Source organism: Pygocentrus nattereri, chromosome 23 (assembly GCF_015220715.1).
Source record: "Pygocentrus nattereri isolate fPygNat1 chromosome 23, fPygNat1.pri, whole genome shotgun sequence".
Lineage (NCBI taxonomy): Eukaryota > Metazoa > Chordata > Actinopteri > Characiformes > Serrasalmidae > Pygocentrus > Pygocentrus nattereri.
The window spans coordinates 29,199,239-29,211,697 of NC_051233.1; the positions used below are offsets into that span (position 1 = coordinate 29,199,239).

At 42.1% G+C, this 12,459-nt stretch overlaps 1 protein-coding gene across 1 annotated transcript in view; it reads left to right on the forward strand.

The window, feature by feature from the left end:
* Positions 1-11,116, forward strand: part of gjd1a (gap junction protein delta 1a) — a 31,954-nt gene extending 20,838 nt beyond the window's left edge. The window contains exons 2-3 of the mRNA XM_017713879.2: positions 4,551-5,022; positions 6,831-11,116. Coding sequence (XP_017569368.1) covers positions 4,551-5,022; positions 6,831-7,193 — 835 coding nt within the window. The 3' untranslated portion in view covers positions 7,194-11,116. The remainder of the gene's footprint in view (positions 1-4,550; positions 5,023-6,830) is intronic.
* The last annotated feature ends 1,343 nt before the right edge of the window (positions 11,117-12,459 follow it).

Sequence of the window (12,459 nt, forward strand, 5' to 3'; positions counted from 1 at the left end):
ACACTGGTGGGCCGCCCAGACAACGCTGAGACATGCGACACGCCAGCGGGCTGCCAGCTCTGCCATCAGTGGGCCGACAGCGGCCCACTGTCCTCTTGCTATCAGGGTTCAGAGACATTATCATTAAACCACAGGGTCTGCGGTGCCCCACTCACACCTGCGCACGGTGGGACTCACTGTGCGGTTGTGTTTCTGGGTTCCCGCCTTGCACTATAAGCACAAAAATGCCTAGCGACGCAGCTAACTCGCTAGCTGTTTACGTTCATCCAGAAGCGTATCCCATAATTCCTTCAGGGTATCAGGGGACCAGCGATATTGTGGATGGAGTCAAGTTGTTGCGGTCGCCTGCAGCTCAGCACAGTCTGCGAAAAGCCATGCTGTATCTGTCTCTGTCAATCTGTCTCTCTATCAATCTTTCTCTCTCTCACTCTCTCCATCTCGCTAACCCTTCTATTGATCTTTCTGTCTCTCTCTCTTTCTCTCTCTCTCTCTCTCTCTCTCTCTCCCCTCCCGAGCCTTGATTCTCTCCTTCACCCGGTAGACTCTGTCCCCCCCGCCTCTCTCTCACTCACTCCTTCCGCACACCCTCCCTCAATGTGCCCTTGCTCTCTCTATCCATCCATCTTCCCTTCCTCCCTCTCTCTCTCGCTCTCACTCTCTTTCCTTCCTCGCCAACTCAATACTTCATTAATCATCTCTCTCCCTCTCTCTCTCTCTCTCTCTACTACAGTAGATGGTGTGCTGAGTGGTTCACTATGCGGTTGCCGTGGTAATGGCAGTGGAGAGTGGTGTGGAGGCGGGGAGGGTGCGGTTAATTTAAAGACACACCAGGGGCTTTCACCACTAACGCGAAGCCAGGCCGCTAACCTCCCTGTAGCCTCTGCGGCGCTACACTAATGCTAACATATCTGTCAGTCATGTCGCTAACCTCCCTATAGCTTCCTCTGTGCAGCACATATGTTACCTATAACATTAGCGTCTCTATAGCTTGCTTACGCAGCTCAGTGTGATACTCACGGCGTTTAACCCACACGTCTGCGAACAGAGCACTGCGCTAAGGTTAGCCTCTCTGCCATTCAAACAGCTCGAGCCGTAGTCCTAGCAGCGCAACGCTAACGTCCTTTTAATGTCATTAAGAGCCACGGCGACGACTCTGATATGTGGCAGGTAGTAAAATCAGAGAACCTGTAGAGAGAATTACCGCTCTGTAAGGTCTTCCCGGTTTCTCAAACACTAGAGGGCGCTCCTGAGTGAGTCCAAAATGAATGGGTTAAAATGGAGCATTTGAGCAAAGTTATAGTTGATAAGTGCTTGCGCATTTTTAATGTGCTGAACACTGAACAGCATAAAGCATTTTACCACTGATGTACGTTAATGATGTCACGTTTTTTAATATAATGGAGGAAATAGGAAGAGGCCAGGCTCCTCATGAACTGGTTCTGGTAACGTTTCTCTAGTGGTTGTGTTCAGAGGGCTAGCTTTAGCACTTAGCTTGGCGCATGTATCTCAGAGGATGCAATTACCAGGCAGGATTTACGGCATTTTTCGGCACCACTCACACTGCTACTCAATGATTGAACATGTTTAGACAAGCTGCAGATTGACCCACAAATTAACACACAACTGTGTTACCCTTATTAGTGTTTGTTAGCATGGTTGCATCCCGATAAACGGGCGATGAAGCAGAGGGGGTCCCTCAGGGCTAAAAAAAAGGCCTGTTGATTTCTTGGAATTAAAGAAAGGCATGGTTTGTAATTTCACAGCATCATGCTTGTATTGTTTCGTCGTTAAGTTTTGGCTGGAAACAAAGGGTCTGATTCTATGTTTTGTTGGGTGTCTGAAGTAAGTTCTACAGAGCTCATCCTTTGAATTTTAATGCAAGTTGACTGTTTATGTACCGAGTTTCACAAATCAGAAATAATAACCCAAAAATGTGGCCTGTGCAAAAGTGATGGCACATTTTATCTTTTTATCTTTTTTATCTAGAAGGTTTTACTGTGTTTTACATTGAACTCAGCAGTTGTGCATTAAACTGCAGAAGTGTAGAGGACATGTCGACTTATTTTCACTCAGAAAAGCAACGAAATGTACCGTTTGAGCAGGTCTAATACGTGTACATGTCTTCTTTATAATGTGTTCAGGTTCCTGTATCACAATTTTGAACCACTGCAAAGAATAATCAGAAACACTGCTTCACCTCCAGGAACACAGTTTAGCAGCTCCTGCACTTTCAAATCCACAGCGTCGCAATAAAGAGAATTTTATTTATAGCACAATACACACACTGTGAGAAAGGATTAAAGGATGAGAGTGTGTGCATGAACGAGAGAGAGAGAGAGAGAGAGAGAGAGTGAGAGAGAGTGTGTGAGAGAGATGGTGAGAGAGAGTGAGAGCAAGTGTGAGAGAGAGTGAGAGAGAGAGTGTGTGAGAGAGAGATAGAGAGAGAGAGAGTGTGTGTGAGAGAGAGATAGAGAGAGAGAGAGAGAGAGAGTGAGAGAGAGTGTGTGAGAGAGATAGTGAGAGAGAGTGAGAGCAAGTGTGAGAGAGAGATAGAGTGAGAGTGTGTGAGAGAGAGATAGAGAGAGAGAGAGTGTGTGTGAGAGAGAGATAGAGAGAGAGAGAGAGAGAGAGTGAGAGAGAGATAGAGAGAGAGAGAGAGAGAGCTGTTCATGTTTATATCTGTCCTGCAGTTTTCTATGTGCTGATGATCATGAATGGAGATGCTGATGCTGAAAATGCACACGTTCTCCTGCAGCAGAGGGTGTGAGGAGAGTGAAAACACCTGGACCCCTCATGAGGGAGCCTGCTTTTTAGAGCGAAACATCTCTAACCCCCCCAACACACACACACACGTATGGGTAACATATGATTTGATTGCTACATATTGCAATTGCATTAATGATTGTTATTTTACAGTCAGCATAAGCTCTTCATGACAACTGACGTATCATAAAATAAAATAAATAAATAAACAAATATAGCACTGGAATAATTATTTACACAAATGATTTGGGTGACTATTGACCTCTATTGTTCGATATCAACATTAGCCTGGTGAAGTAAAGAAGCAAAATTTGGACACCCAACATATCTTGGCTGAACGGCTACATCTGGAATACTTGGAGAATTCTGTACATTTGATTTTTGCCAAATCATCACTTTAAGGGCATTCATTTCATTTCATTTGTCTTATTTAGCTTAGATTTATTCTCAGTCGCCTGCAGAATCGCTAAATCCTGTTTGGACCGTCGTAAAATTTTTCCCTGATTAAAATGAAATTCTTCTTCACTCTTACATACAAAACAATATGATGTCGGCGGAGCCCCCCGAGTAGGACGTCAGCTGAGGGCCCGCAAATGTTCAGAAATGGGCCTGGACCACACACACACACACACACACACACACACACACACACACACACACACACACACACACACCTTCAGCTGTCTTTGTTCATTTATGCTGCAGTCAGTGCACATATGGTTCCTCTCTCTCTCTCTCTCTCTCAAGCTGACTGTGTCCTTCATTCACCGCTGTAATAACCTTGCTGTAGCACCAGCCATGACATCATCCATAGCACGCAGGTCACACACATTCATACACGTGCACACAGCTTCAGTGGCCTTGTTAAAGTGTGGCCCACTTTTCAGAAACACTGGACACACACACAAATGCACAGTCCGCGAATTACAATGACTTTCTCAAGGCTACGATGGAAAGAAGGCAGTGGTTTTATTTCGGTTGAATAAACGTGTGTGTGTGTGTGTGTGTGTGTGTTTGACATTTTCAATCTAGGTGACTTTTCTGCCAAGCGTGTTATTATCAAGTAAATTTGAAGCAGAAAGTGCAACCAACTACTGCGACTGAGCTTTGTGGAAAAACATCTTGCAGATTTTCTTTTAAAGCCAAAAGATCCCTGAAAAGAATGGAAACCAACGGTGGACACACTAAATACTGTAAAATATCTATTGTACAGTATTGTGCAAAGGTTTTTGGCACCCAAGAATATTATACAAATAAAAATCTATTTATGCTGAGACAACACTAACATTACAATAAATACAAATGACATTTAGTTAAAAAGTTCATCTCCTCACGTCCTCATAATTGTAAATAAACCACATGTTATTTGTATTTATTATTAAATACCCAGTTTAATCCTACATTAATATATGGTGCTTTTTTTGTCCAGATACATGGATTTAAACTATTTTCTTAAGTGCCTTAAACCTGGTCACAGTACGGTCGTTGAGGCTTCTGTGTAATTTTCTGTTAAGTATATGTTCTCTGCTTTTTTTTTCTTCTACTGAAACTGAAATTCAGGACATGCTCAGACAAAAACCAAGACAGATAAACATTTTTTACATGCTTTTAAATGAACATAATAATGTATATATATATATATATATATATATATATATATATATATATATATATATATATATATATATAATATATATATATACATCTTTACATACATCCATGAATAAACACATATATATAAAATTAATAAAAAACAAATAATATTGAAAATCTCCTTTTCCGTGCAGGATCCTGCTGACAGTGGTGGTGATTTTCCGGATCCTGATCGTGGGCATTGTAGGAGAGAAGGTATATGAGGACGAGCAGACAATGTTTATATGCAACACGTTGCAACCAGGCTGCAACCAGGCCTGCTACGACAAGGCGTTCCCCATCTCGCACATCCGTTACTGGGTCTTCCAGATCATTCTGGTGTGCACGCCCAGCCTTTGCTTCATCACCTACTCCGTGCACCAGTCGGCCAAGCAGAAGGACCGGCAGTACACCTTTCTGCACGGACCCTACATTGACCATGGCCACGGCCCGAGCCGAAAACTCAGAAACCTAAATGGCATCCTGGTACATCCGGACCCCAAAGACGAGCACGAGTGCCTGGAGACCAAGGAGATTCCCAATGCACCTCGTGGCCTCACACACGCCTCCACCAAGAGCGCCAAGACGAGACGGCAGGAAGGCATCTCACGCTTCTACGTCATCCAGGTAGGATCAGGCGTGGTCAGGCAGAACTGAAACACTTTTCAGAACAGAAATGATGTTGTGGTGCTGCTGCATCTTTGGATATGTGTCCAGTACTTTGGTAAATTATGGTTCTTTTTTTACCATTTGTTCAGATTAGGAGATGACAAGTTGCTAATGTTGCTTCAGGCTTTTTTTGAGGCCGCTCTTCTTTTCACATGTAGGCGTACACTCAAGACAGTATTAAAATATAGTTTTATATAGGACTCACAGTTCTACATTTCCCAGTATTTAAGTTTCCCTTCCATTTCTTTTGGCTAGAGGAACCAAATAAACTAAAACTTCTGAAAGTAGAGACCTCAGACCCCTGTGTCCACAACTGGTGCAAGGAATCCTTTAGTTTACATTGCCTCACATTTCATTTGTATAGAGTGAGAACATCCTTATTTGGTGCATGTTGCTTGGGATCCCCTATTCACTCTTGGTTCCTTTCAAGAATGTTTTTTTCTTGCTTTTAGGAATTTTATCTTTGCCACTGTTGTTTTTGGCTTGTTCACTGTGGAATGGACTGTGGAAAAAAAAACTGTGTAAATAAATTTTGACTTGCCTTGTTGCTAAATCGCAGCTACTAATCGTTTAATTCCATAGGAAATCCATCATCTGCTAACCCTGAACGTAGAGTTAGCCTTTGGTTTCTAGTTAGTCATATGCTGTCCATACTAGTATGAGTCATGGAGGCACATTATTTCATTTCAAAGGACGTGGGAAGTAGGGGTGCTGAGGGGGCCGCAGCATCCTTGATTTCAGGACTGCTATTGTTAAAAATAGAAATAAATGAGGCTCCTGAGTGGCACAACCATCTAAGCGTTGGCCCTGTTGATGCTACAGCCTCCGTGGCTGGGAGTCCAAGAGAACACAATTGGTCTCGCTCTCTTTGGGTGGGTAGGATGGCCCCCCCTCTCCACCAACATGATATCTGACGTAACAGATACGGTAGTTGCTGCTTTCCTCTGAACGCATTCAGCTGTCCAATGATGTTGCGTTAGTGGCAGTTTGAAGAGATGTGGTGGTGCTTCACAGGTCTCGGAGGAAGCCCGTGCAAGCCTTCGTCCTCGTGATTTGAGAGATCCTAACTAGGGCGTAGTATTAGAAATGACTAAATTGGGAAAGGAAAACATTTGCTAGACTTTAAAATACTTTGAGCATAGTAAAGACACATGTTTGCATTTTTAAAAATCTGCAGTAGCTGCGCTGTTTAAGTGATAACTGAAAGCACACACAGGTTGAGGTGCACATACAGTTTCTAAAGTTTATAAACATAAAAAGTACTGAATGGTAAAATGTCAAGTAAGTTCAAGTCTATGTGCCATGATTGATGTCATAGAGGACATCTCTCACATCTGTCCTTTTAATAAACATTACATACAGACTCAGGACACATATATACACACATATTAGCAACGGCCTAGCAACATCTTAGCAACCCCCTGGGATAATATAGCAATGACCAAGCAACACCCTAGCAACCACCTGGGATTATAACAATACCCTAGCAACACCTTAGTAACCACCTGGGATAACAAAGAAATGTCCAAGCAATATATTAGCAACCACTTAGGACACATAGTAACACTTGTAATACTATAGCAGCATGGCAGTAACACTTTAGCAACCACCAGGAATACCATAACAATTGCCTAGAAACAACTTAGCAGCCATCTGGGATTCCAAAGCAATGGCATCAGGAAGCAAACTTAAAGCTTGTTCACAAACTTTTCCCTCCTGGTTGATGTTATTATTTTACTGCGCTTCACTGTTTGGCTCTTCTCCAGGTGGTGTTCCGGAATGCGCTGGAGATCGGGTTCCTGGCCGGCCAGTACTTCCTGTATGGCTTCAACGTGCCGGCCATGTTCGAGTGTGACCGCTACCCGTGTGTCAAGGAGGTGGAGTGCTACGTGTCACGACCCACTGAGAAGACCGTCTTCCTCGTCTTCATGTTCGCCGTGAGCGGCATCTGCGTGGTTCTCAATCTGGCCGAGCTGAACCACCTGGGCTGGAGGAAGATCAAGACGGCCATCCGTGGTGTCCAGGCACGCCGCAAGTCCGTCTGCGAGGTGCGCAAGAAGGACCTCTTACACCTGTCCTCGCTGCCCAACCTGGGCCGCACGCAATCCAGCGAGTCAGCCTACGTCTGACGGCGGGTCGGGGAGGGGCTTCGGAGGGGGTGGGCGTGGCTAACAGGGCGCAGGCCACGCCCTGTGGTTGTGACTTGATACTGCAAGTATTGTTTATGGGCCGGACAATGGGGAGACTGGGGAGAGAGGGATGGGAGAAAGAAAAGAGAAAAAGAGAAGGAAGACTGGTCTGGAAGATGTGAAAATTGGGCTAAAAAGAAGAACTGAGGATGGACTAGGATAAGAGGAAAAGGGAGAAAAGAGAACTTTGGAACTTAAAGAAAAGGAGTGAAGAAGAGAAGGGAAATGCAGAAAGAAGGATAGACCTGGATCTTACAGACTGATGGGGAATAAAAGAGAAAGAATGAACTTGAATGACAAAGAGAAGTTTGGGAAAGACTTAAGATCATCTTCAACAGGAGCTGATTGAAAAGGATGGACTCTCGACCCTCGTAACACAGACGCATGCACAGTGACACACATGCATGGGCACATGCAACATACAAACATATCTCCCCAAGGCCCACCGAAGTTCGGTCTTCTGAAAGAGACTTGTTGGAAAAGAGAGATTGATTTTAAATGCCTGTTCTTGAGAAAGAGAGAGAGAGATAGAGAAAGAGAGAGAGAGAGAGAAAGAGATGGGATACATAGAGCTTTTTTTAGACTAGTTGTGTTCAATTGCACAGTTGATCTATACATGCTCCGCTCACAGATGTGTTCTTTTGTAGCAACTGTTGCCAGGCTGGACAAGCTTCAGGCTGGCTTTCTCGTGGTGAAACGTTCATGCAACTAGCTGCATGTTGCGAGTTGCCTGCAACATAATAACCTGATAGTTACAAAGTGATTCAAAACCGATCAAAGTTGCATGCAACACATTTCAAAGCAGTCGAGTTTCAAACAGAAGTTGCAGGATACTTTACACCTTGCAGCTCAAGTGCAATTTAGTTCCATGAAAACTAAAGTTTCATGAAGTTTCTCTGCACAAAGCCAGCTTTAAAGAATGCTGTTGAAATAACCCATTCACCCTAATGAGAGACTTTGTCAAATGACTTAACACATGTAATCCCAAATTCCTTCCATCCATGTGAGTCTAATGACACAAAATGTATGCCTTTGGGTTCGAGAAAAGTTAGAGATAATATAAGTTTTATCCTTGATAACACAGTTGTAGTAAAGCCAGTCAAGCTCATTTACACCCAATTATTCAATAAGTGGACAAATAATAAACCATGCAAAAAAAACAAAAACAAACCCGAAGCAACACACTGATATAATGATGGAGATGTTGCATGTAGTTTCTTCATCTATCTGTTCCATGTTGTAGCATGTTCAAAACTTCAGCCAAGCATTATGAAAGAAACCTATTGACAGTTAGGATAATATGAATGTGAGCCACTCTGTAATCCCACCGGTCACAACTGTGAGCGTTCATATTTTACACATCTCCTGTGAACATGATATAAATGTAGCAGCACAATCATATCAGCAGGAACCCTCAGGGTCTTCTAGGCCTTCAGAAAAGGTCCAGCAGTTTCTGAGAATTAAAAAATGTCTTTAATTTTTAGTTCATTGTTTGTTTCAATAGAACAGCTTGTGTCTGCAACTCTTACAGTGCTACTCTTACTTCATTGTTAAGTTTGGAGGGTTAAATTCTTGAAATGCCCAGCAACAACTGAGCAGGAACCCAGAGAAACTGGTATTGTTTATCTAGATATACACAACTAAGCAAGCTCTCCTGTTGGTTTGGGCTTCAAGAGCTGAAGAGAAGTCCTAACACATTAGATTAACTATCAGTATCATTCTGAGATAATGGAGGAACCCACCAAACCCATTTTGATTAACTCTAGGTCTTCTGGAAGTTCTAGATACATGATTGACTGTGAATACTAGCTGGCAGATCTAAACAAGGACTCTGTACTGAAGCAGCTTCAGTAAAACTTTGACAAGGTAAAATATGCACTAACTTTTCTGTCACAAGCTTCAAGTGAAATATGGAACGTCTTTTAGATGCTTCAACTGCTTGCGCTGAATCTAAAACAGCCAGAAAATGCCATTAGCTTAGTGCTAACAAACTACTAGAATCCTGTAGGGGGGCTAGCAGAGGTTAGCATTAGCATAGAGGTGGATTTTTCCCCATGTTTTAACAGTTTTGACATTTATGGCTTGAACTGGAGGCCTAGCTTTAACAGTCAAGGTTTGCCACTTAATATCAATAATAGACTCTTTAAAGATTACAGCCACCAAATATGGTAGTTGTGTCTGTATTATGACATGGTGTTCTTACTTCTATTTGTAGGGCTTCAATGCTAAATTCATCTTTCTCAGGTGCACACTTGAAATAAATGGTCTTGTGAACTTTTGTACCACCCAAACAAAGACTATATATAACTTAATATATCATTTTTGTCAAACGAGCGGTGGTTTAATATGTTTATTTCGAATACTATTTACTGTTTGACTTCATACTAGTGTTTTTTTCCATAGAGTTTGATTCAGAGCAGATTGTCATACTGAACATTTTGCGAAACTAAACTACGTCCTGCTTTGTTAAAATAAAATAGTTTGACGTAGTTTTTAAACTCTGCCAATGTAACCGATGAATACAGTCAGACAGTCTTCATACAGTCCATACATGGAAGTGGACAAAAGCATTGGCTGTTTTTTGGGATGTCACAAGAAGCTAAGCCGCATATCCACCTATTCAGCCAACAGCAGTTTAGCTCCGCCCACTCACGCTGAAGTTATAAGGGGCGTTTCAGCTCGGACTGCTTTTTGAAGGAGGCATGATACAAAGCAGCCAATCAGAACAGAGCTCATTTGTCATGTAAATGAATTTATGACTGCTGCTGGTACGGAAAACCTACACACATAAGTGGACCTGATGGAAAAAATACTTTAATTTAAAAAATATAGGATAAAGGATGTGAAGTATAGGATGGGAAATTCTTTATTCTCAAGGAACTTACGAAGTCAGAATTGTTCACAGTGGTGGTGATAGGAACCAGATGTCCAGCCTAGCAACAGTAGCTATGAATGAATGAATGCATTAGTGGGCAGAGCGTGGATATGCTAACTGAAGAAAGTCTAAAAACAATCCTAAAAAGACAAGAAGAAAAGAAGAATAACTCCTTGTCATCTCTCCCAGCTCACTCTCTCTATAGGTCTCTCTCTCTCTCTCTCTCTCTCTCTCTCTCTCTCTCTCTCTCTCTCTCTCTCTCTCCTTTTGCAGTAATACTAAAAGCGTAGCGTTGAATTGTAAAAGAACAAAAGTGGATCAAGAAAAAGAAGAAAAAGAAGAGAAATGACCCTCTGATAAGCTCCTCCCCCTTTTTATGGCAGCCGGGCAATAACACCTCCCCCCAGTCCTGCACATAAAAATAAACAAAAACACAAACACAAACACAAACAGCTGTTAATTCTCACGCCTACTTATCGGTCACTCCTTTCAGAGCCCGAGCACCGCTGCCTGGTCACCACTGTACATAGTTTAGCGATTATCTAACGGATTGCTAGCTTTAAATAAAAAAAATAAGAATAAAATAAGTGGAAACAGAGCGAAAGGGGAAAAAAGCTATAATAAAAACAGTGTTATTTTACTGTTTTTTTTCTCAGAACGTAACTGTATAATACAAAACAGAGGATGGAAATATCTTTTTTTTTCTACTCTGGACTCCTCACGTAGCCTAACGCAGAGAAAAAAACACGGCATGTCGTTTAATGCATTATTAGAATGGCTAGACTGTGTCCTGGGCTGTATTTCTATTTAAAAAATGGAAAGTTTTCTTCTTTTTGCACCTTGTTTATGTGCAGATATTTACTCTGAAGCATGCAGAAAACTATAGCACCATGCAACATGGAATTATGGGACCTATGTGGAAAATAATGGCTCCAGTATTGCAGCAATAAAAACACACACACACATATACATATATATATATAAATATATATATATATATATATATATATATATATATATATATATAAAATATGAATTTTAAAAATATTAACAAATCTATGTGAACAAATAAAGAAATAAGTGAACAAAGGTGGAAAAAGCTGCTTGCTTTATTTTGAATGATGCGTGTGTCAATATGAGCATGACTGCGTTTCAATAGATACGTTTCTGTTTAACATCATCACAGAGATGCACAATTAGGGGTCAGAAAGTGGCACTTTTTCAGTAGAAAGTGTCCAATAACGTCCAGTAACGATGAGAAAAAACTAAAACTGCGCCCTCACATCGTCAGAGGTGAACTTGGGTATAGCAGATATGTTATTGCTCCAGACTTGAGAGTTAAAAGTGTTCTCACAGTGCTTATCGTCCCCTGAGTTCTCAAGTGCTGTGACAACAACTAAACTTCCCATTCCACCTTAATTGATACCTGAGGTGCCAGAATGTAACTGCTGCGCCATTTAAGGTGGAACAGGAAAATTCAAACGAGAAGCTGGCGAATAGACTCCAGGTTCATATTACTGAAGAAGTAGGGGTAGGGATGGGCGGTAATAAAGAATTGCCCCCCTTTGAAGGTATATGAGTCCCTACATGTAACTAAAGCCCAGCAGTGAGGAGCTGAACTTCAGCCTCCTCTGCTGTCACTGCAGGCTGGCAGGGTCACCTACAGAGCATCCACATAGACTTCCATTCATTTTCTGGAGACTTACCCAAACCTAAAACAGAACTATTGCTAGCCTAAACCTAAACCTAACCCTAACTTTAGCCTCACCTTAAAACTGAATAACTTACATTGTGGGGACCAACTTGGACAAGGAAGCAATGTCCCCACAATGTGAATGTATGTGAGGTTTTCGTCCCCATAATGTGGCGTAAACCTGGTCCACACACACACACACACACTCACACACACACACACTCCTCTATTGTCCTATAAAGTTAGAGTCCTTCTAAGGATCAGATTGTGTGTGTGTGTGTGTGTGTGTGTGTGTGTGTGTGTGTGTGTGTGTGTGTGTGTGTGTGTGAAAGCAGGTCTAAAACACAGGTGTGTCTTTGTGATGATGTAAGGTAAGGGAATACCTACACACACAGATCTGACACTCTGTGGGAAGTGGAAGGACAATAGAGGAGAGTGAGTCTGAGTGTGTGTGTGTGTGTGTGTGTGTGTGTGTGTGTGTGTGTGTGTGTGTGTGTGTGTGTGTGTGTGTGTGTGCGCACTGACCCAGTTAAGGAAGCAGTCACACCCTAAATAGGTCGACACTCTTGAGCCCAACACTGAGAAATTCTGTTCAATATTAAACAGCCTTATGAATAACGACACTGAACAAATAAAAT